Source organism: Dromiciops gliroides, chromosome 3 (genome assembly GCF_019393635.1).
Source record: "Dromiciops gliroides isolate mDroGli1 chromosome 3, mDroGli1.pri, whole genome shotgun sequence".
NCBI lineage: Eukaryota > Metazoa > Chordata > Mammalia > Microbiotheria > Microbiotheriidae > Dromiciops > Dromiciops gliroides.
This window is the reverse complement of record NC_057863.1, coordinates 669451515-669479105: the sequence shown is the minus strand read 5'-3', so window position 1 is coordinate 669479105 and position 27591 is coordinate 669451515. Positions and strand designations below refer to the sequence as shown.

Here is a 27591-nt window from a genome sequence, read left to right as displayed (position 1 = left end):
CTTTATAAAACCAGAATATAAAGCAGGGTACGGAGAAATTAAAAATGTAAAAAATAAATACCAAATGATACCTTATGGACCATAACAGATTAAAAAGAGTAACTGATACAGAGAATACAAACAAAAGAAACAGACATAAAAATAGACTTTAAAATGATATCTCAAGTAACAAGTGGGTCAAAGGATCAATCACAGTAATAATAATATGAAAGGGAATAACAATAAGACAAAATACCAGGATTTCTGGGAAACAGTTAAATTATATCTCTGACAAAATACATTAAAAAAACACAGAAAAAGAGAGGATTAGTGATCTGAATATGTAATTAATAAAATTAACAAACACAAAAACCAAAAAGGCGATTTTGAAAATAGAGCATAAATTCAGAAACTTAAAAAAATACAGAACTCATATACAAAATTAAAGTTCTTTTTAAAAGATTAACAAAATTGATATTTTTTTTACATCAGCAGATGAGAGGGAGAAACATTAAATTAACAAAATTTAAAATGCTATGAAATCACAACAGAGAAGAATATTAATTTAAAAGGTTTTTCTTCAATACTAATTCTCTGATGTAGGCTTCTATTTTTGCCAAAGGCTTTCCCACATTAATTATACCCATGGGATTTCCCTTCAATATTTTGTGACAGAAAGCATGGTATACATGAAGGTGAAAACCTTCCACATTTGTTATAATCATACTTTCTAGTATGACTTTTCTGTTCTATGTTCATTACCTCTTGTGTTCTAACAGGATCCCTGCCCACATTCATAAGGCTTTTTTCTATCTAGTACATATGCACTAAATTTTAATAAGCTTTGTTTTCTTATCAAAGTACTCTGCACACTGATTCTATTGATAAGGCTTCTCACTCCAGTACAAATGATCTAGATGTTGAATACAGTATCTTCCCTCCACATAAAGCTTACCATCATTCATTATATTCATAAGGTTTTTCTTCAGTGTGAGTTTTCTGGTGTCTAGTAAGATCTGCTCTCTGCCTATAAGCCTTCCCACATTCATTACATTTATACGGTTTGGCTCCAGTATGAATTCTCAGATGTCGAGTAAGCTGTGTTCTCACTCGAAAGGCCTTTCCACATTCATTACATGTATACGGTTTGGCTCCAGTATGAATTCTCTGGTGTCGAGTAAGCTGTGTTCTCACCCTAAAGGCCTTCCCACATTCGTTACATACATAAGGCTTCTCTCCAGTATGAATTCTCTGATGATAAATTAATTCTGCACTCTCCCAGAAGGCCTTCCCACATTCATGACACTCATAAGGTTTTTCTCCAGCATGAATTCTATGGTGTCGAATAAGTTCTACTCTCTGGGGGAAGGCCTTTCCACATTCATGACATTCATAAGGCTTGTCACCAGTATGAATTCTCAAATGTTGACTAAGTGTTGCCCTTCGGGAAAATGCCTTCCCACATTCATGACATTCATATGGTTTCTCTCCAGTGTGAATTCTATGATGGTAAGTAAGAGCTGAACTGGTGGTGAAAGCCTTCCCACACTCATTACATTCATATGGTTTCTCACCAGTATGATTTCTTTGATGCAGTGTGAGCTCTGCACTCTGTCGGAAGGCTTTTCCACAATCAAGACATTCATAAGGTTTCTCTCCTGTGTGTATTTTCTGATGTCGAGTAAGTTCTGAGCTCTGGCAGAAGGCCTTCCCACATTCATGACATTTATAAGGTTTCTCTCCATTATGTATTCTTTGATGTTGTGTAAGCTTTCCACTCACACGAAATGCTTTGCCACATTCATTACATTCATAAGGCTTCTCCCCAGTATGAATTCTCTGATGTCGGGAAAGCTGTTCACTCAGGCGGAAGGCCTTCCCACATTCATTACATTTATAAGGTTTCTCACCAGTATGAATTCTCTGATGATAAATTAGTTCTGCATTCTGCCAGAAAGTCTTCCCACATTCATGACATTCATAAGGCTTCTCTCCAGTGTGAACTCTCTGGTGCTGGTTAAGCTGTGCAATCAGACGGAAGGCCTTTCCACATTCAGGACATTCAAAAGGTTTTTCCCCAGTGTGAATTCTCCGGTGTTGAGTAAGCTGTGAACTCTGCCAGAAGGCTTTCCCACACTCATGACATTCATAACGTTTTTCTCCAGTGTGAACTCTCTGGTGATAACTAAGTCCTGTTCTCTGACGAAATGCTTTCCCACATTCATGACATTCATATGGTTTCTCTCCAGTGTGAACTTTCCGATGATAACTTAATCCTGTCCGCTGGCGGAAAGCCTTCCCACATTCAGGACAGATATAGGGTTTCTCTCCAGTATGAACTCTCTGGTGATAAATCAGACCTTTTTTCTCACGGAAAGACTTTCCACATTCATTGCATTCATAAGGTTTCTCTCCAGTATGAATTGTCTGATGGCAAGTAAGATGTGCACTCAAGCGGAAAACCTTGCCACATTCATTACATTCATATGGTTTCTCCCCAGTATGAATTGTCTGATGACGAATAAGGTGGGCACTCTGGCGGAAGACTTTCCCACATTCACTGCATTCATAAGGCTTCTCCCCAGTGTGAATTGTCTGATGGCGAGTAAGTTGTGTATTAAGGCGGAAAACCTTACCACATTCACTACATGCATAAGGTTTCTCCCCAGTATGAATTCTCTGATGTTCAATAAGGTGTATACTCAGAAAGAAAGCTTTCCCACATTCGTTACAAATATAGGGTTTCTCTCCAATACGAGCTACTTGATGGGAATTACTGGATAGACTACCAAAGGTTTTCCTACAGTCATTATATTCATATGTTTCTTCTGCAGGATATAGTCTATGATATTCAATAAAGTCTAATTTAGAACTGAAGAATTTCCCATATTCATTATACTTAGAAAATATTTTTTTAGAGCAAATTCTATTACATGAATTTAGGTCTGAATATAGACTGATATTCTCTCTGTCTGTATGACAATCTTGGAGACTCTCTCCTACACACAATCTTTGCTGTGAAAAAATGGCTGGCCCAAGACTGAAGCTTTTACCATAGGTGTTACATTCTTGGCCTTGTGGTTTAGTGGGAGTTTTCTTTTGGACAATTGTTCCTGGCTGAGAATGTGTCTCCTCATTGCTCTGCTGCCTCTTTAACCCTGCATCATATCCCCAGGCTGCTCTGAAGTTGTAGACCAAGGAACCATGCCATCTTGTGAATCTTTTCTGAGATGATGATTCCATAGAAATGTCCAGCTTTGGAAGTGATTCCTTGGCTTCAGGCCTAGTCTTCCAATCTGAAAGAAAGAAAAATTTAAACATCTCCATATATTCACTGCTTTACACTTACATCTTTCTTGTGTCTCCTCCAGGTTTAATATCAACAGGTGGAACAAATAATATGACCTTATGTTTGTTATAGGCATTTATAATTTATTAAATCATTCACACTGACTCTCACAACTACTTTGTGAGATATATCAGTGCTCAGAATGACTTGGAGACTTGCCTAGGGTCACAAAACTAATGGTGGCAGAAATAGAACTAGAGTATAAGTCTCTTCTTCTACCCCAATGGATCTACCCAAGGAACTGAACTGACTGTAGATAAATATTTAAATAAGGTTGAAAGACCATCAATCACAGATAAAATTGAGAAGATTCCTGAATTGATTGGGAAGCATGGGGTAGCCTAATCTGCTCTTCAGTTTCCTGGCAAAACTAAGATTCTATGATTCTAAATACTCCTTATTTCCAAAAAAACATATTCCTGAGACTGAGGAAGGCAACAAAAGGAAGAACACAGCTAATTAAACTTGTTTCTTTTTCCTCAGATTCTCTTCTGAGGTTTTCTCTTTCATTTCCTTTTGTGGAGATCCAAGTTCCTGTTATACACAGTAGGGAACCCAGTAAATGACCAAAGAAAGGGGACATAACTGCAGGCAGTTAGTAGTATGTTTTAAAGAAGAAAAATTAATCACTAATTTCATTCTGAATGTCTTTGGGGAAATGACATGAAGGAATGAAAAGAGTACTGCTTTTGGAGTCTGAATATCTAGGTTGAAATCCCTACTCTTGGGTTTGTTACCTATGTGACCTTGGCCAAGTCACACAGTTATATCCATAAGGCTTAGTTTCCTCATAAATAAGGAATAAGAGGTTTGGAGTACATGACACCTGAAGTTCCTCTCCAGCTCCAGATAATATGATCATCCAAAAATCAAAGAATTTCAAGCTGGAAGGGACCTCACGTGGAAGAAAAAGTCTCCTCTGTGTTCATCTACAATATGTCAGATATATATTTGTTATTTGCCAAGACAAAAAACAACCCTAAGCCAAGGATGATGGGATATTACTCTGGGGCCATCGACTTGAATGCAGACCTGAAAAAGAATCTTGGCTAAAAGCCCACAAGTGGCCTCCACTGAGGAGAAACTTAGTATTCCCAGTTTGGGAGAACTCTTAATACTGAAAGGATGAACAATATGGTACCACGACTCATCCATCTCTCGTGCTTAGTCACTTACTTGGACAGTTATTCCTTGGGACATCTCCCCCTGTCATCCACAGTGCTTTGCCTTGCTCCAGCTGGTAGATCACATCTGGTTTTGAAGCTGCCAACCCTGTTAATTGGAAATGAAAGGGCTGTTGACAGAGAGTCAACTCAAAATCCATTCCTATCCTCTCTACTGTCAAGGAAAAGTGGGTATCTCAGGAAGGCCCACAAAGGAGATAAATCAAGGACTTCTAAAGAAAGATCTATGCTGTGTTCCTGGGAGGCATGAAGAAAGGGATCACAGAGTGGATCTAGCCTTAGTTCACTGGAACTAAAAGGGTTCGAGGATTTCACATTTTGGGGCATTGAAAATTCAAGGCACTATTTTGGACCTCAGGGAACTATTATCAGGGAAGCACAATCTCAGGGAAGCAACATAGCCAAATAGCTGGACTCCAGTTTACAAACAAAGATCTCCCATTGACTAGAAGCTCTTTGAGAACAAGAACTATTTGTCTTTTTGTCTTCAGTGTCCAGCAGAGTATCTTGTACTTAATGGCAGTATTAACCAATGCTTCTGAATTGTTGAAAACCTTTCCATTTGGGAACATAAAAGAATAAAAAACCTGTTAAGTTGAACCTACTCACCATTCAAGCTACCACACAGCATTTCCCAAAGGAAGCATCAGACCCCCACACCCTCAGCACAGAGTCTGGGGTCCCAGTGAGGCCTGTGGTGCTTACCCAGGCAGACCAGGTTCCTGTAGTTCTCCAGCATCACCTCCCGGTACAGCTCCTTCTGGGAAGGGGCCAAGTGCCCCCACTCCTCTGGGGTAAAGTTCACAGCCACATCTCTGAAAGTCACTGAGCCCTGAAACACCAGATATGTATGTGCTCACCCAGGGACCACCCCTCATTTGGTGAAAGAGACATTGCAGAATGAAGATAGCACAGCTTCTGTAGTCTGATGACTTGGTTTCCAAACCTGACTTTGACAATTACAGCCTGAATGACACAGGATAAGTCACTTTAATCTTCCTAGGCCCCAAGTCCCTCATTTTTATAATTTAGAGGCTGTACTAGAAAACCATGGAGGAGTTCCTTGCTACCTCTAGATCTATGATCTGATGATACTTTATCTGATATACTTTTATCTGATGATAGCCCCCTGTAGGGGCTGCTTCTGACACAATTCAGGCTTCGGACTGTTCCAAGTAAAACACTTAGCATTGCTGGAGGGGATCTAGGATGTTGCAAGGGAGACTCAGGGCATCTTGAGCTCCCTTCCCCCTACACACACACACACACACACACATCCTGGAGTTAACATGAGCCAGATGTTATGGGATAGACAAAGGACAGTAAGATCTAATTTTGACCCCAGGCAGGCTGACTTAAAAAACAGCTGTGGGTCCTTTGGGCAAGGAGTATAAAGGGATCTCCTTATGCCACAAGACCCCTCTGTGCTGTAGCCTCAAGAAATGGCCTATCGTCCTGAGAGTTAGAGTGGCTCGCCCAGGGGTCACAGCCAATAGTAAACAGATGCTACAAGTTGTGGTATGTAAGAAACAAATCTGAAATGTAAACAAACATAGGGATTGAAAATGACAGACTGGAACAAAATGTATTATGCATCAGGTGAATCAAAATGAAAAGGTTTTGCACCCATACTATCAGAAAAAGGAAAATAAAACTTCACAATATCAAGAGATAAAGAGAAAATCTACCTTATGCTTAAAGGAACCAATATCACTTAGAAACATATGCACCAACAGTATAGCAGGTAGGTGGTGGTGTAGAGAGCATTAGGCCTAGAGTCAGAAAAATCTGAGTTCAAACTAGGCCTCTGACATGAGCTGTGACTCTGCCTCAGTTTCCATGATTGTAAAATGGGGATCATGATAGTATTCCATTACATTCATATACCACAACTTGTCCAGCCATTCCCCAATTGATGGGCATCCCCATAACTTCCAATTCCTTGCCACCACATAAAGAACAGCTATAAATATTTTTGTACATGTGGGTCCCTCTCCCCTTTCTGATTCATGGATTCTTAATGAGAACATTAAAAAGTATACACATTTCTCAATACCACATGGCACCTCAAAAAAAACCCAAACAAAAAAACCAACCCTGCCCATATCTTAACAGAGCAACTGCAAACAATTTTTTAAAAAGCAGTAACAATTAAAATGGTAATTAATGAAGTCCATTTGTTCCATGGAGCATAACAGAATCTTGGAGGTAGGTTGTTCCAAACAGTATCTGACTTAGAATCCCTCTTACAATATCCTTGAAAAATAGTCATTCAATATTAGCTCAAAGGCCTCCAGTGATTATCAACTTTCTATTAGCCAATACAACTCATTCTGTTTTTTAGATAGCTCTAATTACTACGAAAAATTTCCCTAATTTGGTACATTGTAGTTTCCACCAACTAATCCTATTTCTGCTTTTTTAACCAAAGCAAAACAAATATAATATCTTTTCAATATATGAACTCTTCAAATGCCTGAAGACAGGTACTCAACAAATACCCAAGGCTCCTTCAAATGATTACCAAGATCTTAACACTATTCCAATCGTACTATATCATCAGATGCCCTCTATTTTATTCATACTTCAATGAATCTGTAATCTCATCAATGTGGATATTAGTTCTACTGGTACAAATGAAACTCACTCATGACTTCTCATTCTGCACAGTTCCTGTCCATATTCTTCTAAAGATTACAAAATATTTTGGGTTAGAACTAATGCATTGTTGGTGGACTTGTGAACTGATCCAACCATTCTGGAGAGCATTTTGGAACTATTCCCAAAGGGCTATGGGGCTGTGGATATCCTTTGACCCAACAATACTACTACTAGTTTTATATCCCAAAGAGATCATAAAAAAGGGAAAAGGACCCACATGTATGAAAATATTTCTAGCAGCTCTCTTTGTGGTGGTAAAGAACTGGAAATTGAGGGGATGCCCCTCAATTGGGAAATGGCTGAACAAGTTGTGGTATATGAATGTAATGGAATATTATTGTGCTATAAGAAATGATGAGCAGGCAGATTTCAGAAAAACCTGGAAAGACAAATGGACTGATGCTGAGTGAAGTGAGAAGACCTAGGAGAACATCGTACATAGTAACAGCAAAATTGTGTGATGATCAACTGTGACAGACTTAGCTCTTCTCAGCAATAAAATGATCCCAGACAATTCTGAAGGACTCATGATAGAAAATGTTCTCCACATCCAGAAAAAGAACTGTGGGATCTAAATGAAGATTGGACCATGCTATTTTTACATTTTGTGTTTTTTCTTTTTTGAGGTTTTCTCCTTTTGTTCTGATTCTTCTTTCACAAAGTTATTAATATGGAAATATGTTTAATGTGATTATATATCACATCATATTGCTTGCCATCTTGGGGAGGGAAGGGAGAGAGGGAAAAAATTTGAAACTCAAAATCTTGTTAAAGTAAATGTTGAAAACTATCTTTACATGTAACTGGAAAAAAATACAATTAAGATTTTAAAAAAAGATTTAGGGTTAGAAATAGAGGTAGGGTGAGGGATTCAAGCAATGTAGTGCAAGCTTTCTCCTAAATCTTTTTTCGCATTTCACTGTTGCCAGTGGAATTTGAAAAGTCCACCTTTTATCCTAATAAGACTAGCCTACCCCCCTCCCCCTTTTCTGGTCATATTCCTCAGTGATATTCTTAAATTCACTTGTTGCACACAGGTCATCACTGAAAATAGGGTGTAGCCTACTTAAATCAATCATTAGTCTTGGGTCAATCACAAATCTGAATTTTCAAAGAGGCCAAACCCCTAAACCCTCATAACAGAGTTGTCCAAAAGTAGACTGGGCAATCTTAGGAGGCAGTAGGTTCTCCTTCACTGGAGACCTCATAAAGAGATTTCAGACTCCCAAGTCTATCACTCTACCCATTCTGTCACATGGCTGTATAGGTTCTAGGTATTGTGGCTGGGAAATGTCAAAGAAGGAATAGTCCCTGCCCTCAGGAAGCATCCATTCTAACAAAGGAAATAATATTTACATAGAGAACGGACTTAATTATATTATTTTTGTTGTTTTTTTGTTATTAATATAATCAATTACATTTATTGTTTTCCTAATACTGAACCAGCACAGCATTCCTGGCATAAATCCAACCTAGTCATAGTGTATAAGTTTCATGATATTGCTATAGTCTCCTTGCTAATATTTTATTTAAAATTTCTACATCAAAATTCATTAGCCAAGATAAGTACTCACCAAGCACTCCTCTAAGCCCTGGAATTAGAGATATTGGTCTGCAGTTTCCTTTCTCCATTTTGATTGTTCTTGGTTTGAATATTAGACCAGTCAATCAATAAACCTTTATTAAGTGCCTACTATGTATCAAGAACTCTGCTAAGCAACGAGGATACAAAAAGAGACAAAAGACAGTCCCTACCCTCAAGAAGCTCACAATCTAATGGGAGAGACAAGCAAACAACTATGCACAAACAAGCTATATAAAGGACAAAAAGTACTAGAATTAGGAGAGGTTGGAACTTAAAGAAAGCCAATAGATAGAGATGAGGAAGGAGAGCATTCTAGGTGGGGGAGGGGGTCAGAGAGAATGCCTGGAACTGAGAGATGGAGGGTCTTGTCTGTGGGACAGCCAAGAGGCCAGTGTCACTAACTGAAGAGCATATGGTAGAGGGTAAGGTTGGTTGGTGGGTTGCTATCCTTTGTTCTTGAAGAGGACCAAAATAACATCACTATGTTACAGTCAAGTTACAGTGCATCCCACTGTGGCTGATCAGACCAATACAAGCTTCGAATACTCTACCATAGGTTGGGCACAGACAATTCATGTGAACTTCTAGGGTGGATTCTCTCAATTTGTGCAGCTCCTATTTCTTTTGAACTCCTCCAATTCTGCTTTGCTTATGGAGCACAGCACCTTCTCTAATGAGGGCATGCCATGCTGGGTGGCCCCGTGCCAGTGTCTCCCATGTCGTGCAATCAGTGCCAAAGTTCTTAATAGTGACCTTGAGAACGTCCTTGTTTACTTCTTCTGACCACCAGGCAAGCACTTGCTTTGTGTGACTTCTATATGGCCAGCCCATCAGAGCTGTGCTCTCTGCGGTAATATTTGGCAGTTTAGTTTGAGAAAGGACCTCAGTGTCTGGTATTTTTTCCTGCCAGTTAATCTTCTTAAGACAATGCAAATGAAAGCGGTTCAGTTTCCTGGCATGGCACTGGTAGACTGTACAGGTTTCACAGGCATAAAATGTCAGCACAATGGGTCTGTAGACCTTCGGTTTGATAGGCAGTTTGACACACTCTTTTCTCCCCCAGTTTCCCTCAAGTCTCCCAAACATTGAGCTTGTAAGACTAGAAAGGTAGGCAGGGGCCACATTATATGAAGACCTTTGAATACCAAATGGAAGACTTTGTATTTGACCCTGAAAACAACTGGGAATCACTGTATATTACTGAGTACAAGTCTGTGTGTGTGTGCATGTGTGTGTGTGTGTGTGTGTGTGTGTGTATGTGTGTGTGTGACAGACATGATCAGACCTGTGCTTTAGGAAAGTCACTTTGGTGGCTAAATGGATGTTGGACTAGAATGGGGAGAGGATTGAGGTAGACAGACCCACCCCCAACCCCACACCCCCACTGCAGCAGCTATTATTGCCATAGTCCAGGCATGACGTGATAAGGGTCTGCACCAGGAGGACAGCAGTATAAGAGAGAAGGGGCATACTGGAGATGGTACAGAGGTGAAAGTGACAGGCTTTGGCACCATATTGGACCTGGGGGGGGGTGAGAGAGAATGAGGAATCCACAATGGCTCATAGATTGGGAGCCCAAGGGACTATGAGGATGGGGGTGCCCTCTACAGGGAAAGGTTTTGAGGAAAAGATACTGAGTCTGGTTTTGGTCATGTTGAGTTTAGGATGTCAAGTGGACATCCAGTTCAGGATGACTGGAAGGCAGCTGCAGATGTGAGACTGGAGCCCAGCAGAGAGATTGGGCAGGATAGAGTTGAGAATTATTAGCATAGAAGCGGTCATTAAATCCATGGGAGCTGATGAGATCACTAAGTGCACTAGCACAGAGGAAAAAGAAAAGAGGGCCCAGAGGGATGCCTACAGTGAAAGGATATGATCTGGAGGAGGAGCCAGCACAGGAGACAGAGAAATGGTCAGAGGGCTAGAAGAAAAACCAGGTGACAAGGATGGCCCAACAACCTAGAGAGAAGACAGCATCAAGGAGGAGAGTGATCGACGATGTCAAAAGCTACAGAGAGGATACAATGAGGATAAAGAAAAGGCCCCTGGACGCGGCAACTAAGAGATCACTGGTCACTGGGAACTTTGGAGTGAGCAGGTTCAGTGGGATGATGACATCAGAAGCCAAATTATAAGAGCTTAAAATGAGAGTGAAGAGAGGAAGTGGAGAACCCTTAAAGCACATTGCCTTTTCAAGGCAGTTAACTACAAAGGGCAGAAGAGACATAAGAAGATTGTTAGCGGGGATGCAAAGATCAAGTGATCTTTTTTCCAGAATAGGAGAGACATGGGCATGTTTGGAGTCAGTAGGAAATGAGCCAGGAGGGAGGGAGAGACTGAGAATAAGTGAGAGAGTGGGGATGACTGCTCTGTTAGAGAAGATGAGATAAAATGAGGTGAAGAAATTAGCCTTGCTAAAGAGTAAGGCCTCTTCATCATGTGAGTCAGAGTGGAAGAGAGACTGGTAGTAGGTATCTGAGTGATAGAAAATGAAGGAGGGGGTGGCTAGGAGGTACAGTGGATAAAGCACCGGCCCTGGAGTCAGGAGTACCTGAGTTCAAATCCGGCCTGAGACACTTGACACTTACTAGCTGTGTGACCCTGGGCAAGTCACTTAACCCCCATTGCCCTGCAAAAAAAAAAAAAGAAAGAAAGAAAAGAAAAAGAAAAAAAGAAAATGAAGGAGGGAGGAGGGAGCTCTTAGAAAATGGTCTCAATTTTTTTTTTATGAGTCAAGGTTCTCAGCTGAGAGGACTTGGGGAGGGGGGAGCCACGGGAAGTTTGAAGAGAGATGAGAAAGTTTAGAAGAGCCACTGTAGATAGTAAGACATGAGTAGATAAGGGAAATACAGTAGGATTGTCTAGTATCAATGAGGACCCTGTTAATATATTTGTATTATAGAAGATATACATATATTATATATTTGTATACATATATTTGTATTATATTAGAAATTTGGTAAGAACTCTCATTTTCCTTTTCAAACAGGTGGTGTAATATTAGAATTAATATTAAATATTATGTGGAATAAAATCTTGAGTAGAATTTGCTTGTAAATCTAGCTGGTTATGGAATTTTTTTTCCTCTGCTAATTGATATATGGCGTATTCAATGTCTTCTTCTGAAACTGGGTCAAGGACATTTGTTTTTGAAAAGGTTAGGATAACCTTAGATTGCGTCAAATTTCCTCTTGGAGCTCATCAGGACTGTTGAAGCTATCCTATATGTGAGGCACAAAACACCATAAAGCTCATCCATCAGCACCTTCTATAAACACACTGACTGCTTTTATCAAAGGCCAAAATGCTGTTCTTTCGAATCGCGTCCTTGTAATTGTTTACATTCAAAAGACTGAGCCTTCCCTAATAAGAAAGCAGGTACTGTTTTCAGTACACTGTAAGAGGTTACAGTTACTCAAATACTGTTAAGGAATGTGTACCCAGGTTTAGTATACCTTTGTTTACCAAGAGAGATGGAGGCTCTCATTTGACAGGGCAAAGGAAATCAGCAAGGCTGTGCACATTCACCACCCTTTCACTGTCAACATCACCAGAGCCTGCTGGGACAGCAGAGTGGAGAAATGGAGTTCCAACAAATAAGACAACTTAGATTTGTGCTGACATTGGACTTCAATGGCCAGAGGCCCTGATTTTAGCCTCATGAGCAAGAGAGTTTAGATCCAAAGGCTGATTTGCTCTTCTCCACCTGAAATGAGTGGGAATACCTATGGGACTTCCTATCCATCGCTGTGTCAGGCCAGTTATTTGAGCTTTCGCTCAAATACTAGTCGATGGTATTTTTGAATTTTTGAACATTAAAAAATATCTATGTCAAGGCTTTTCCTCCACACAGACAAGCTGCTCTCTTTAGACCCAGGGAAGCCATGCAGTGCCAGCCAGCCTGGAGGATGAATCACTCAGGAGCAAAGGTCCCGGTCAACTCCTCAGTTCTAGCCCTGAAGGGAAGGGCCACGGTCTCCATGCTCGGAGGGAGCCACACTGCCCCTTATAAGAGGGCATCGCCCCTACAACGAAAACCAACCTTAACAATAGGAAGAACATGCAAGTCTAGGGGTGAGTCAAGTGCCCACCTTGAAGAGGACAGTCACCTCATTCCCTAAATCTGCTTCTCAAAATGGAAAGCCCTAATTATCCAAAGGCTCTTTCTCAGGGAACTGAACTGGATTTCGGAGGCTCTTCATCAGTCAGAAATGGATCAGTTCTAAAGAGAAATGTAGCTCTCTGTCTTGGCAAGACCAACATCTCCTATGACAAAATAAAATCTAGACCACCTGTTTTCCAGAGCTAAGGCCCAGCAAGCAAACTGTGTCTTGAGCTTGGCAGAACAACAATCCTTTGGGATCCCCTTCTGGATGATCTCACCCTATGGGCGAGTCACACAATTCATCAGGTGTTCTCTGATCAAAGACAAGCACTAGACACACTCACAAAGTCCTGCAACAAATCAGACTTGCCACATGCTTGCTGCTGCCTCACTGTCAGGGCTCCTGCTCACTGGGCAGCCACCAGTGTAAGTCCTGAGATCTCCCCACACCGCCTGCGGGGGCGGGGGTGGGGAGGGTGGCACACGTGTCTCTAGCTCCTCCTTGCTTGCAAGTCTTTCTTTCTCACTCTGAAAATGTTATTTAATTGCTGACTCTCCTCTCTGGCCTGCTCTGTTCGGCTCTGGCCATTCATAGGTTAGAGGCTGGTTCTGATCCAGTGGACGTGTTAGTGTCAGAAGTGGGACTGGATCGGGACTGGGCCAATTGGACCTTCCAGAACCGGCAGGAGTGGAATAGCATCACGGGAGATTTCTTCAGAGTCCAGCTCCTCCTTTTCTTGAGAATCCACGAGGCCTCCTCCTGCTCCAATCCATCCAGAGCTCTCGCCTTTGACTGAGCCCGCCTTTTCTCTGCAAAGAAAAACTCGTGGACACCTCGAGTGAGTCATCTCAGATCACTCTGGTAAGATGTATATCCTTTTATATAGCTCTGGTTTTTAAAAACGACATGCCTGGCACACTCCAGTTCTGTTTGCAAAACGGTGTGCCAGCACACTACTGTGTGCCTCTAGCCCCTGCATGTCTCTGGTTAAAATGTGCAAACTACGGGCTTTTTGTTGAACCAATTAAAGTTAAGGTCAGGTTGAGATTGTAATTGTGCGCTTTGTGAGTTTGTAATCTAACCTGTCTCTGTGGAATGCCGCTTGCATTTGTTTAAGCGGTGTTTGTATGAAACTGCAAGCTTTGTGTGTTTGTATCTGTCCTGTCATTTTGTCTGTGTGTTTATGTAAAATGTCTATGTACTGTTTGTCGATTCTGCTACCTTGAAAGTTTGAAAATGCAGCCAGTCAGAAAAACTTCTAAGAGCAGTTTTGGACACTGGGAAAGATGAATGAACTTTCATACTTGAAGCAATTATCTCAGTAGCAGTACTAATTCCCACTTTGGCTTTCTGCAGGAGATTAGGTTAGAAGAAAAGAGGAAAAACCTGCAAAACATTTTTTCTGTCATTTCAATATTGACCAAGTTTGAATTACAGAAATAAAATCAGATAATTTAAGTTTACAAAACTGCTAAAAACATCTTAGCAGATTCTGAAGGTTTGGAGATTAATCATTAAGGAGTTTGAAGATTAATCATTTTAAGATTGCAGGGAAGAAATCCTGGGGTGGTGCAGTGGATAAGCACTGGCCCTGGATTCAGTAGGACCTGAGTTCAAATCCAGCCTCAGACACGTGACACTTACTAGCTGTGTGACCCTGGGCAAGTCACTTAACCCCCACTGCCCTGCCCAAAACCAAAAACCAAAAACAAAAACTTAGTCCCTTCTGAAATATCTTATTAAGTTTTGGGGTACCACTCTGTAGAACTTGTTTTAAGGAAAGATAAGGATTAAATTTTATAAAAGTTAAAGGTAGGGGGGTGGCTGGGTGGTGCAGTGGATAAAGCACTGGCCTTGGATTCAGGAGGACCTGAGTTCAAATCCAGCCTCAGACACGTGACACTATCTGGGTGACCCTGGGCAAGTCACTTAACCCCCATTGCCCCACAAAAAAAAAAAAGTTAAAGGTAGGTGGCACTTCTCCTGAAGACTGACAGCTCCATTGTTCTAGGGCAATGAAGGAAGGCAGCTAGTTTGGAAGTAAGCCCAGAGTGAAGAAAGAAAAAAAAGAAAAAAGGTAAAAGTTTGCACTTTACAGCAATGGCTTATTAACCCTTCCTTGACATTTCTGACCATGAAAAAAGAAAGACTTTAAACCAAAGCTCATGTTCCTCTTATTCCGTTTACCCCTCTCATCTCAGATCAGTGTCCCAAATACAGGTGTTGGAAAAATGCTGCAAAAAGGTAGGGAAAACTGAATTATGTTCTGGTTGCAGAAATTTGTTAGATGTGTAATCTTAGGCAAGTTATCTTACTCTGCCCCAGTTTCCTGATCTGCAAAAAGGAAAATAATAATGGTACCTACCTCCCAAGGTTGTTCTGAAATCAAAATGATGTTTGCAAAGTGCTTAACAAATGACTAGCACATGCTAAGCACATGATTTCTTAATTGAATGTAATTGTTCCATGCCTGATAACTATAAAAGTGGTTTTAAAATGCCAATGATTTTCATTATGGGATAATTTGAAAATGCAATTGATATCATCTGAAGTTTTGATTCATGTTTTAAATACATGATACTGTTTGTTTTATTGTATTTCTAAATTCTTTTATATTGTGAAATTTGAGAGACCACTGTAACAGGAATGCTGTTAGACAAAACAACTTTTTAATCTGGATACAGTTACATGTGAATTGGGCTTTTAAAAGGATGTGGTAAAAATATAGATACTTGAAAACTGTTAAATATTTAATATATAACAGTGAACCTTTATTTGAAAATCTTGGCTATCACGAAAATGTATAAGGTGGTTTAAAGATGTAGAATAAACATATCAATGATCATATCAGGTATTTTCTGTATGTCTGAAGCCTCAGAATATGGTGAGTTTTAATTTATGAGTAAAGGATAAATGAAATGTTAACTATTAGGGAAACATCAGGAAAGATACTGAAGTCTAAGCTGTGGTTAGTAAAGTTTTTCTATTTAACGTAAAAATTCCTGGGACTGGGGCAGCTAGGTGGTACAGTGGATAAAGCACCAGGCCTGGATTCAGGAGGACCTGAGTTCAAATCCGACCTCAGACACTTGACACTTACTAGCTGTGTGATTGTGGGCAAATCACTTAACCCTCATTGCCCTGCAAAAGAAAAAAAATTCCTGGGACTGTAACTTATTATTATTTTGAGCTTTGATTACAGAGATAGTTGTATTGTCATAAAGACAATCATAGAAAATGGCAAAGGCTGCAGTTTGGGGACTGCTAAAGGTGAATGTCTGTGCCTGGGAAAAGTTTTGGGGACAACTCTGGTCTGGCCCAAGATGGGATCCTCATGATTCTATTTCCCCACTGTTCTATTTCCTTTCTGAAAAGGAAAATTCCCACCTGGTTGATTCTGAGCCTTGCTTTTAACACTCTGTGAATACATGATTGTCTGACAGATATGACTCATGCCTGGAATTAAACAGAGATAAGGGAATTTTTCCCCTATTATGATATATGACATTATTATAACTATGTCCCTCTTTTTCCTTTTATAGCAAATTTCTATAATTAGGAAATTTTGTAAGTACAATACTAAATCAAATAATAGATTGACAATGGAATATCTCTGAGATACTATTATAAGATGCAAGTATGAATATTTTGCAATTTTAATCTGGGGGGCAGCTAGGTGGCACAGTGGATAGAGCACTGGCCCTGGAGTCAGGAGGACCTGAGTTCAAATCCAGTCTCAGACACATGACACTTACTAGCTGTGTGACCCTGGGCAAATCACTTAACCCTCATTGCCCCACCAAAAAAAAAAAATGTTCAATTTTAATCTGTATTTGTGGTCAAAGTATAATATAGGTATGATATACTTCTAAGAGGGAAATGATTAGGCAAAGTAATAAGACAAAAATATAATATAAAAGTTTTCTAAATAAATGGAAGAGCAAATTTTGGGAAAGCAACAGGATTAGACTACATTTTCTAGGAACTATATATAGATGTATATGATTGGAAATTCAGGCTTTGAGTATTTTGGTAACAGGTTCTCAAAATTGGATTAAAGATTTAAAAATTAAGGATTAATTAGATTTTACACATAAATTGTATTGATAATTAAAATGTAAAGAAAGAGAAGTTATTTCCCCATTTTTAAATCAGTTTATTTTCCAGTTGCACTCTTTTATATCAGATACAAGATTTAGGTGAGGATAGAAACAGCAAATGGAATATATAAACTGAAATTCGCTCAAGTTCCAAGAGTGGAGAACCAAATCTAATTGTACCAAATTGTATTCATTCAGAATTGTCCAAGAACATCTAGCTTTGGAACGAGAGAAGCAGAGCCATGTTTCAGAGCCGTCCTGATAATAAAGCCTGTTGTCCCAGAACAGATATCTAAGGATCAGATAACTATACGATACATTTGGGACTCAAAATATGCTGGTCAAATGGATATAAGAATGGGGCACTAAAATACAAGGAGACTTGATGTTAGTTAATGTGGGTGATAATGATTGTATTGCTTTGGTCTTTTGTTTCAAGGCGTATATGTTTGCGTTTTCTTGGTTACTGTGTAATTTAAGATTCTAAATGTGGATTCTAATCGGTTCCCCCAGTTTTGGGGGAAACTGACTAAAATCACTGATAAAACGAGTTTAGGTTTTTAAGGGTTTATTGGAAAATAGAAAGAAAAAGATTGAGAACAGAATTCCAACAGCCTGGCATTCCTATCTTTCCTCAAATTTCCTGTGAAGTCCTCTGCCGCCACCACCATCCAGTCAGGAACCCAAAAAGCCCCAGAGCTCTCCACGCAGGCTCCCTTTCCTCCTTCCTGTCTCCTCCCAGACCATAGGAGGCTCCTCAAGTTGATTGGCTGGTAGCCTTGATAGACAGCACCCATGAGCAAACATCACTTCCTGACGCCAAGGAAAAGCCACATGGCCTTGCCCTCTGTGGCATTCTCCTCATGGTGGAGCTTTCCTATAGTAAGTCTCCAGTAGGTGGCGCCATTCCAATCATTACATTACCTTAGTGACACGTAAATCTCCTTTCTTAAGACCAGTCCATCACGAGCCCTCTAAGTGGTTTGATCTATAATCTGACATGAATGTAACTATGATTATGTGAGAAAATAATGGGATTTGGCAGGTACTCAAAGGCTCACCTGGAGATGAATCTAAACTGACTGAATTAAGTGAGAGTGACTGACTTTGCTGATTAGCCTGCTTCAGGTTAATTAGATTGTAACCACACCTGGCTGGCCCTTAAGAAGGTATTGTTCTCAGAAGCTAAGGACTTTAAACTCAAGACCCCCTTCAAGTCCTGAGAACCAATGGATTTGGATGACACTAACCAATCAGCTTGAAGCAGTGTGTAAGGACCGCCTCTGCTCCAGACCTATAAAAAGCTTCTACACTCAGTTGGAGGGAAGTTCATGGTAGAAGCAGGCTGTGATGGAGGACTTGAGGAAGAACCCAACCAGGCTGGAGTTCTAGACTAGATAGGCCTTTTCTTGACTTTCTGAACTCCATGTGAATACCTGGTATTATGGTATTATGAATTTATGAAAAACCTCATTGCATTGTCTGAACCTAGCCCTGCGTGGTTTGGAAACTGAACCATCTCTGTACAATCAGTCCTTGTTTCTAAGGGCTCCTACCAGGCCCTTCTGCCCACTCCCACAGCTGCCAAACTTGTGGGTATGCACTCCTGGATCATCTGCAGAAAGCCCCAGCTCCCAAGCAGTCGGCAGAACCCTCCAGGGACCTCAAGGTTCATCTAGCGTGGAACCAGAAGCAGACACCCAGAGGAGACGGCCGACAGCCAGAGGAGACAGCTGTCCCAAGACTCTGCAGAGGGCCTGAATGCACCGTCCTAGTTTTGGTTTGTTCTCCTCTTCCCTTCTATTCTGGGCCCAGCCATGGAGGCCCTGAATCAAGAGTGTGCTGGCATTCCCCTCCCTCCCCCCCTCCCCTCCCTCCCCCTCCCCCTTCTGCCTGCAAGCAAACAAATGTCTAGCAATGACACCTGGGACATGCTTCCCCAATAGGTCCCCTCAAGGAACTGACCCTCTGGACAACATCTAACCCTGACCCAACTGGCCTCCTGTAGGAAGGACTCTTTCAGATCCCATCCCTTTGGCCAAAAGGGGGAAATGTCCAAAGAAAATTTCGACCCCCTGTTTTCCAGAGCTAAGGCCCAGCAAGCAATCTGTGCCTTAGCTTGGCAGGACAACAATGCTCTGTGATCACCCTCTGGGCTGGGCACACAATTCACCAGGCGTTCTCTGATCAAACACTGGACACATGCAGAAAGCCCTTCAATAAATCAAACCTGTCACATGCTTCCTGCTGCCTCACTGTCAGGACTCACTGGGCAACCACAAGTGTAAGTACTGAGATCTCCCCACACTACGTGTATCTATAACTCCTCCTTGCTTGCAAGTCTTTTTTCCTCATTCTGAAAGTAAAACTTTATTTAATCCCTGACTCTCCTGTCCTGTGTAAGAAAATATTAATAACGAATTTCTTGGGGACCCAAAGACCCAGTTTCAATCCTCTCCCCTCACCCCAAAAAGTCCAATTTTTAGGAAGAAGTTTAATCCTGTTCGGGAAGAAGATGAACGGAGACCTGCTGGGGTTATACTTCACCCCTCTGGACTTCCCCTTTGCCCCTCAGGGGGTCTCTCCCATTAGGCCGTTCTGTCATGGGGACAGTTCATTTTAATTTGGACCACACTCAGATCATGCCAACCAATGCAACTGAATGATGAAAGCCAATTAGCTTTGACCTGATGCTGTCCAATGGGCTAAAAGCCTGGACCACAAGAGGCTTGTGGACATCTTGGCTCAGGATGCTGTGGGTTGGTGAGCGCTTTGCTCTTAGCACAGTGGAGGTGGGCAGGGCAGGTGCCATTAACACATAAGTAGTAGAAATAATTTTATAAAGCACAGCTTAGCAAAGGAGAACTTAAAAAACACACCAGCTCTGTTGGGCTCCAGCCATTCACAGCTCAGAGGCCAGTTCTGATCTGACTGACCCCTATTAGTGATGAAGTTCGTGGCTGCCTCCAACTATCACACTGAGCTGGTGGAACAAAGTCTTCGGTCCTGGACTGCAGAGGAGGTGGTAGCTGGCCTAATGGTGTTCAAACCTTGGACATTTTTACACCTATGTGGTTTTCCTCACTCCAATAAACTAAGTTAAGCAGTTTCTGCCCATCCTGTCTAAACTACTCTCCATGGGATGCTCTGTGTGTGTGTATAACTGATGTGAAACAAAACCATCAATTACAAAAAGCCACTCAAGTACCCGATCTATATTTTTGGGTAAATAAACCAACTCCTGGATACTTTGTATATTGTTAGCAGAGCACAGATCCCAGGAGCCCATACAGACAGCAAATTAGCCGGTCATCATCCTACCTGTGTGTTTAGGTATCTTTCCCCCAAAGTTAGCAGTGTCTCTTTCCTAGCTGTCTGTGGCACTCTGTGAGACCACTTCCCTAATTCTCATGAGAATACATTAGAACTAGAAGAGCAGTCTCTCGGGGACCTGGGCAGAGCCCCAGATTACTTCCACCTTGTGTACTTGTCGAAGCTTTTGAAGGAACAAGATTGATCTCAATTCCAGGAACAAGCAGGTGTCAATGCTGCTGCTTCCCTGGACAAAACAATACAGGAGCAAGAAAGGGTCATGGGGACAGTGGTCCTTCAGAATGCACAAACTGTGGCTCTCAGGCTAGCTGCTGAGGGCAGAGAACAGGCCCTGGGGCAAAGAATGTTCTCCCGACATTCCAGACTCCTCTGAACATAGTTCTCATTGGCCTAGTCCTAGCAAGTACGTCGGAATTCCCGAGGAAGAACCAGTGTGGTCTCATTATTTTGTGAGGCAATTCCATGTGTTTGATGCTACCAGACTCAAGCTTTGACTCCTGTGTGAGGCCCCTGGAAGGAAAACAATATATGCTCTAAAAGATCTGAAATACAAGTTGAAAATGGGGATGTCCTGACCATGCCACAGAGGCACAACACAGCAGACCACAGACACAGGCTCAGAGCCTTGTGTTTACAGGTGCATGAAAACTTAGGAGAGTTGGTGTGACGCGTCCTCTACCGAGAAGCCAGTTCCCACTTGTGGAGCAAAGTGGACAGCCCACATACAGAGGTCAGTCATAGCACGAGATGGCTTTTGTTCTGTGACCAAACACGACTGTTCTCGTTCTCAGCAAGCCACCACTGGCCCTGCCCTAATCAGCAATACCTTAATCTCAGCCGAGGGTCCGTCAAGTCGCATGTTCCCGGTGTAATGACTGGAATGGCGCCACCTACTGGAGACTTGCTGTGGGAAAGCTCCACCATGAGGAGGATGCCTCAGAGGGCAAGGCCCTGCTGCTTTTCCTCGCTGTCAGGAAGTGACGTTTGCTCATGGGTGCTGTCTATCGAGGCTACCAGCCAATCAACTTGAGGAGCCTCCTATTTTCTGGGAGGGGACAGGAAAGAGGAAGGAGGGCCTGCGGGGAGAGCTCTGTGGCTTTTTGGTTCCTGACTTTATGGTAGTGGTGGTGGCAGAGGACTTCACAGGAAAAGTGAGGAAAGATAGGAATGCCAGGCTGTTGGAATTCTGTTCTCAATCTTTCTCTTTCTTTCAATAAACCCTTAAAAACCTAAACTCATTTTATCAGTGATTTTAGTCAGTTTCCCCCCAAACTGGGGGAACAGATTAGAACCCACATTTAGAATCTTAAATTACACAGCGGGATGATCTAAGGCCACAAATGTCTCTCGCTTTATGGGTCTATCATTGACTTGTAAGTTTAAAGGAGGATTCCCAGCTTAAGGGAATTACTAAGAATTCTGGGAAAGCCCTGGAAAGAGCATCTAAGTCTAAAACATTTTGTGCCAAACCTAGGACATTTGGTGAAGAGGGAGAAGGTTCTTTATCAGGAAATTTTCCTCAAAGTATCAGTTTGATATAACTAACAAACATTGTTTCTAACAGATGGGGTCCCCAAATGCAAGGCTGAATGACTCTGTGTATTCACTGTAATAGGACCAACACAATAATACGGTCAGAAGCCATCATTAGCCAAGAAGCATCAATGGCATGATTTGTAGGAAACAACTATTTGTAGGAGAGTATGCCCAAAGCATATAGGGTAAAAAACAACAACAACAAAATATATATGTGGTGTGTATGTATGTATGTATGTATGTATGTATATGGTGTGTATGTATGTGTATATATATGTATATATATATATACATGCACATACATATACATATACACACATATAGAGTAAAATCCTTTATTGACACTTTCTCTACCATGTTATATCAAATGCTTTTGAACTCAGTTGTGTCCTCTGGCTGACAAGTAAATGGAAACACATCAGTTGGGATTCTTGAACTGTGATTTTGATTAGATAAAGGCCTGTAAAAACCAGAACTTGGGATGCAAAATCTGAGGGACCCAGTGTGAGCTGCCAGCTGACCCCGAGGCTATGGTATTACAAGTCATTTGCAGCCCTCTCAACTTGAAGCTTAGCTGACTTGACTGCCTTGGTAAATAAAGAGTTAACAGAAGGGGGTGCTACCCTTGGTGAGTAAGAAGCACTCCGTGTGCAGCTGGAGGACTGGGGAGGCAGAGTGCTGAAGGAGAGCTGGACGAGGAACCTCCTCATCTGGAAAATCAGGCCTGGACCAAATGACCCATTCAGGGCCTGCCGGCTCTCAATCGATGGTCCTGTGAAGCCAAGTCGCTTCCTCCCTGACACAGTGCTGTTCTGCTTCTGTGAGATGATTTCTATGGTCCTTTCCAGCTCTGCACCTCAGCTTCTCCGAGGGCCAAGGCTTCCTGAATTATTGCCCACGAGACAGCCACGTGGCTGTGCTGAGGACCCTGATGTCACTCCTGGAAGTAGGAAACTGCCACTTACCTGGTGGGCCCTGGCTGTGAGGAACACAAGGGCCATTCCTGACCCCAGGACACTCCTCTTGGGGAAGGGCAGTCTGTGGGAGGCAGGTCTGAGGAGGAAAAATGACCAGTGAATGGGCTTGATCCTGCCTTCAGGCTTCCTGATATACTGGACCACCTATGCCCACATACCATAAGGTCCTGTGCTAAGGCTCTGAGGACACCATTGATCAAACAATAAACATGGACGTAGCGCCTGCTACAGGCCAGGTACTGTGCTAAGCGCAGGGGATACAGAAAGAGGCCAAACCTCACCAGAGGAGACCCCCAGAGCCTCTGAGCCAGCTGAAGCGCCAGTGTCGTCTGGAACTAAGCTCACAGGCTGGTGAGAGGGCTGAGCCCTTACCAGGCAGCAGACTACAGGGGTCTCTGCTGGTGCTGAGGCAGAGCTTGGGTTTATCACCCCTGCTGAGAACCAGGGGGTAGGCTTGAGTAGCAGTGGGCCAGGTGGGGGAGGGGCACAGGCTCCTCCGAGCTGACAACCACAACACACAAAGCTGGTTGATTGGCAAGTTGGTCTGGGGTCATCTACAGACCAGGGAACAGGCCAGACGAGGGAAGAACCTGCTCCTCCTTAAATCATACCACCTGGGACTTCTGAAGCTTGGGATACTGGAGCCTGGAAACAGTGCCCCACTTTAAGGAGCTAAAAGTCAAGTAAAAGAAAGGCAAGATGAGCTGACAGAGGCCAAAGTCGATCCCTGCCCTCAAGAAGTTCACAATCTAATGAGGGAGGCAACAAATGATTAACAGAAGGCACTAGAACTGAGAGGTTAGGAAAGGTGTCCTGTAGAAGGTAGGAGGTGACGACGAGGAGGGAGAGCGTTCCAGGCCTGGGGGACAGCCGTGGAGGGTATCTGGCGCCGAGGCCAAGGGCTTTGTTGGGGGGACAGCCAGCAGGTGGGGGCCTCCATGAAGCGCAGGGAGGGGTGGCACAGGGCTCTGGATTTGGTCTTGGAGGTGATGGGAGCCGCTGGAATCACTGGTGGCTACATGGAGAACGGACTGGAGTGAGACGGGATGAGAGCCTGCGCCAGGCTGGGGGCAGGGTGAGAATGTCAGGCCTCGGCACCAGGCACCACGTTGGATGTGGGCAATGAGAGACAGTGAGGACTCCAGGGCAACATGTGAATTGTGAGGGGAGACTCAGGGGCAAGGACCTGCTGAGTTTAAGATGCCCACGCACAGAGAGTTCCAGGTGTCTAAAAGACCATTCGAGATGCCAAATTGGACACAGGTGAAGAGACTGGGGCAGGAAAGGTGGATGTGAGAATCATTAACATGGAGGTGGTAATTAAATCCAAGGGAGCCAATGAGATCGTCGAGCGCAGGCCTGGATCCTGAGGGATACCTACAGCAGGAAGGTGTGGTCTGGAGGAGGATCCAGCAAGAGACAAGAGGAGCGGTTAGCCAGTGGGGAGCATGTCAGAACAAAGGGGGTCCTGAAAACCCTGAGAAGAGAGTGTCAGCGTAGAGGGCAGGGGCTGTCTTTTGCCTCTTTTTTGTATCCCCATTGCTTAGCACCGTACCTGACACACAGTAGGTGCTTCCTAAGTGTTGACTGGTGAACAGATGATGCAGAGAGGTCAAGAAGAATGAGGAGGAGAAAAGGCCACTGGGAACTATGAGACTGTGGGCAACTTTGGAGAGAGAAGTGTGGGTGGAATGTTGAGGTTGGAAGCCTAAATGTAAGGGGTAAAGAAGACAGTGGGGGGCAGCTAGGGGGTGCAGTGGATAAAGCACCAGCCCTGGATTCAGGAGGACCTGAGTTTAATTCTGGACTCAGACACTTGACACTTACTAGCTGTGTGACCCTGGGCAAGTCACTTAATCCTCATTGCCCCGCCCCCCCCCCCAAAAGACAGTGAGAGGAGAGGCAGGGGAAGCACCTCAGACTTTGGGAAGAGGCAGAAGAGAGAAAGGACAGTTATGAGGGAAGGAAGGACCAAGGGAGCATTTGTTCTGGAAGGGAATATAAAGAGAAAAGTGACACAGCATAAGGGAGGCATCAGAGGTCTGGGTTCCAGTCATGCGAGCTTGGGGGCATTCATTCATTGCCAGGATCCCAAGCTTCCACAAGGGGGAAGAAAGATAAGAGCTCAGTCAGTCACAAGCATGCATGCCTGCTGAGTGCCAGGCGCAGCCTCTGGGGCAGCAGAGAGAGGCTAAAGCAATTCTTGGGAGAGGCCCCTTGGGGGCAGGACAAGCCCCGCAAGGGAGAGGAGCAAGGACCTGAAAATTCAGAGAGGACCAGCAACGTTAAGACGCCCAGAAGGATGAAGACTGAGAAGAGGCCATGGCAATGAAGAGGCCAGCTGGAGTTAAATGGGGAAGCAGAGATCCAAGCTACATGGGCCGGAAAGCCAATGGGTAGAAGTGAGTTCAACCAGGAAGGGGAGGAGAGCTAGGAGATCCCATGGAGCAGATGTGGTGGGGTCACGATGTGAGAGACATAGGCAAGCTGTCAGTGGATGAGGAGATACTGAAGACTAGAGAAAGAATGAGCAGGACAATGGAGGAGGAAGCTTCAGGAGGGAGAACAGCTCCCATTGGTCCTGGAGAGGATGAGGTGAGGTGAGGGCTCGGTGGTGCCCAAACTTTGCAAACCGAATTGTGTTGTACAGGTTCCACTCTCATTTCCAGTGCCAGAGATCCAGGGGGAAGTCCCCGGACAAAAGGGGTACCACCAAGTCTGGCTGGATCACAGGCGTGTGTGACAAAGCTGGCCCTAGAGAGCTTCACAGCCCCCAAGAGATGGATGGCTATCGAACTTTTAAAATCATAAGCCCCTAGGTGTAGATTTTGAACTTGGACACATACATATTTAATTTGCTTCTTTACAAATCTCACTACAACGTAACTACTATACAAGTTACTGGCATTGTAAAACTTACACAAAAAATGAAATTCTGAAAAAATCTGATAAAGAGGAAATAATACATGATCCCTGAGTCAATAGGGAGCCAATGGAGTTTATCAATCAATCAGTCAACTTTAAGTCTAATGGGAGGCATAAATGCAAACAATGATGTACAAAGCAGACTATACACAGGACAAATAGGAAATAACTAACAGAAAGGGGGCAATGGAATTTAAGGGAGTCGGGGAAGCCTTCTGTAGGTGAGATTTTAGCTGGTATTTAGAGGAGGCCAGGAAGGTCAACAGTCCGAATGGCAGAGAAGTGTTCCAGGCATGGGGAAGGCCAAAGAAAATGCCCAGAGCTGAGAGATGGAGGGTCTTCTTGGTGTGACAGCCATGAGGCCAATGTTGCTGGATTGAATAGTACAGTAAGGGCCTAAGGTGTAAGACTGGGAATGGAAGAGGGGACCGGGCTGTGTCTGGCTCTGAATGCCAAACAGCAGTCTGTGTTTGGCCCCAGAAGCAGTAAGGAGCCCCTGGACTTTACTGAGTAGGAGCCCTCTGAAGAGGGGAGGGGCACGGTCAAATCTGAGCATAAGGAATGTCCCTTTGGTCGCTGGGTGGGACCTCTATGATGTGGAGAAACATGAGGCAGGGAGGCCAAAGAGGAGGCCATCGCAGGGCTCCTGCAAAGCCCTGAATGAAGGTGGTGGCTGCCAGTGGACAAGAGGCCTCAGAGGGGAGGTGTCAGAGCCAAGACTCTGCAAGTGACAACTGGGGGAGGGAGGATTGGGGTGTCCTTGAGAGGAACTGGGAAGCGTGTCTGCGGGAAAGACAGTGCAGCGAGGCCTGCTTCTTGTCAGGGAAGACAAAGGGCCAGGCGGGGGGGTCCCTGCTGCAGCCCCCAGGTCATCTGAGGGGCAGGAGGTCCCTAAGATGGGTCCCGGCTCAGCCCGAGAGCCTTCCTTTAGCTCGAAGGCAACAGAGAAGAGGGTGTGGGGGCACAGGGGCAGGCACCCCTGGCCGGGTCACAGTCACCTCGAGGTGGGGCCTTGACCCTCACCCTGGGCGAGAACTAGAGGCTTTCGGAGCAGGGCAGCGGTGGGTCAGACTTGTGCTTTATTGACTAAGAGGAGGGGGGCAGTCGTGTGAACCACGTGCCTTAGTGGGGGGGGGGGCTGGAAACGGAGAGCCACTCTACTGACCCAGCAGGTCAGGTCCTGCCCAGGACCCCCGGGGGGGGGGCACGGGGGTAGGAGCTAGCCGGCCTGGGCACAGCAAGGGGGGGGGGAGGAGAAGGAGGAAGAGAAAGGGAGAAGAAAATAGGAGGGGAGGAGGGAGGGGAGGAGGAGGAAGAGAAAGGGAGAAGAAAATAGGAGGGGAGGAGGGAGGGGAGGAGGAGGAAGAGAAGGGGAGGAGAAGAAAATAGGAGGGGAGGCGGGGGGGGGGAGGAGGAAGAGAAGGGGAGGAGAAGAAAATAGGAGGGGAGGAGGGAGGGGAGGAGGAAGAGAAGGGTAAGGGAGGAGGAGGAGGAGAAATAGGAGGGGAAGAGGGAGGGGATCCAGCAGGGGTGGGGGGGAGGAGGAGGAGGGGAAGGGAACACGAGACGGGCGGGGGGTCGGCCCACCCCTGGATGCGGGGAGCAAAAGATTATCCGCGAGGCCCCCGCCCCCAGCGGATGACAGGAAGAGAAACCAAGGCTGAGGGTCTGGGGGCGCGAGCCCGCCCCCCTCCCCCCGAGGCTGGGACGAGAAAGGGGGGAAGAGGCGAGGAAGAGGACCTCGCAGGCGGAAGTCCGGGGGCAGGAGGCCCCCGAGGGTCCGGGGCCGGCACTCACTCACCGGGAGGACCCTCCTCATAGGCCTGGAAGCGTCAGGCAGCTGGCCCCAGGATGCG

The 27591-nt window shown here is 44.0% G+C and overlaps 1 protein-coding gene across 3 annotated transcripts; it reads right to left on the bottom strand.

Moving 5' to 3' along the window:
- Window positions 1–16: 16 nt before the first annotated feature.
- Window positions 17–27591, bottom strand: LOC122746393 (zinc finger protein 569-like). 3 transcript variants are annotated; one of them, XM_043991960.1, is made up of 5 exons: window positions 27537–27591; window positions 22799–22886; window positions 5218–5344; window positions 4505–4600; window positions 17–3275 (listed from the first exon to the last, which is right to left on the bottom strand). In XM_043991960.1, exons 2-5 carry the CDS (start codon window positions 22832–22834, stop codon window positions 937–939), a joined length of 2598 nt encoding a protein of 865 aa, XP_043847895.1. In that variant the 5' UTR covers window positions 22835–22886; window positions 27537–27591; the 3' UTR covers window positions 17–936. The 3 variants fall into 3 exon arrangements, with proteins under 3 accessions (XP_043847895.1, XP_043847898.1, XP_043847897.1); XM_043991963.1 differs by lacking the exon at window positions 5218–5344 and having other exon boundaries at window positions 27537–27585; XM_043991962.1 differs by lacking the exons at window positions 22799–22886; window positions 27537–27591 and adding an exon at window positions 21124–21202.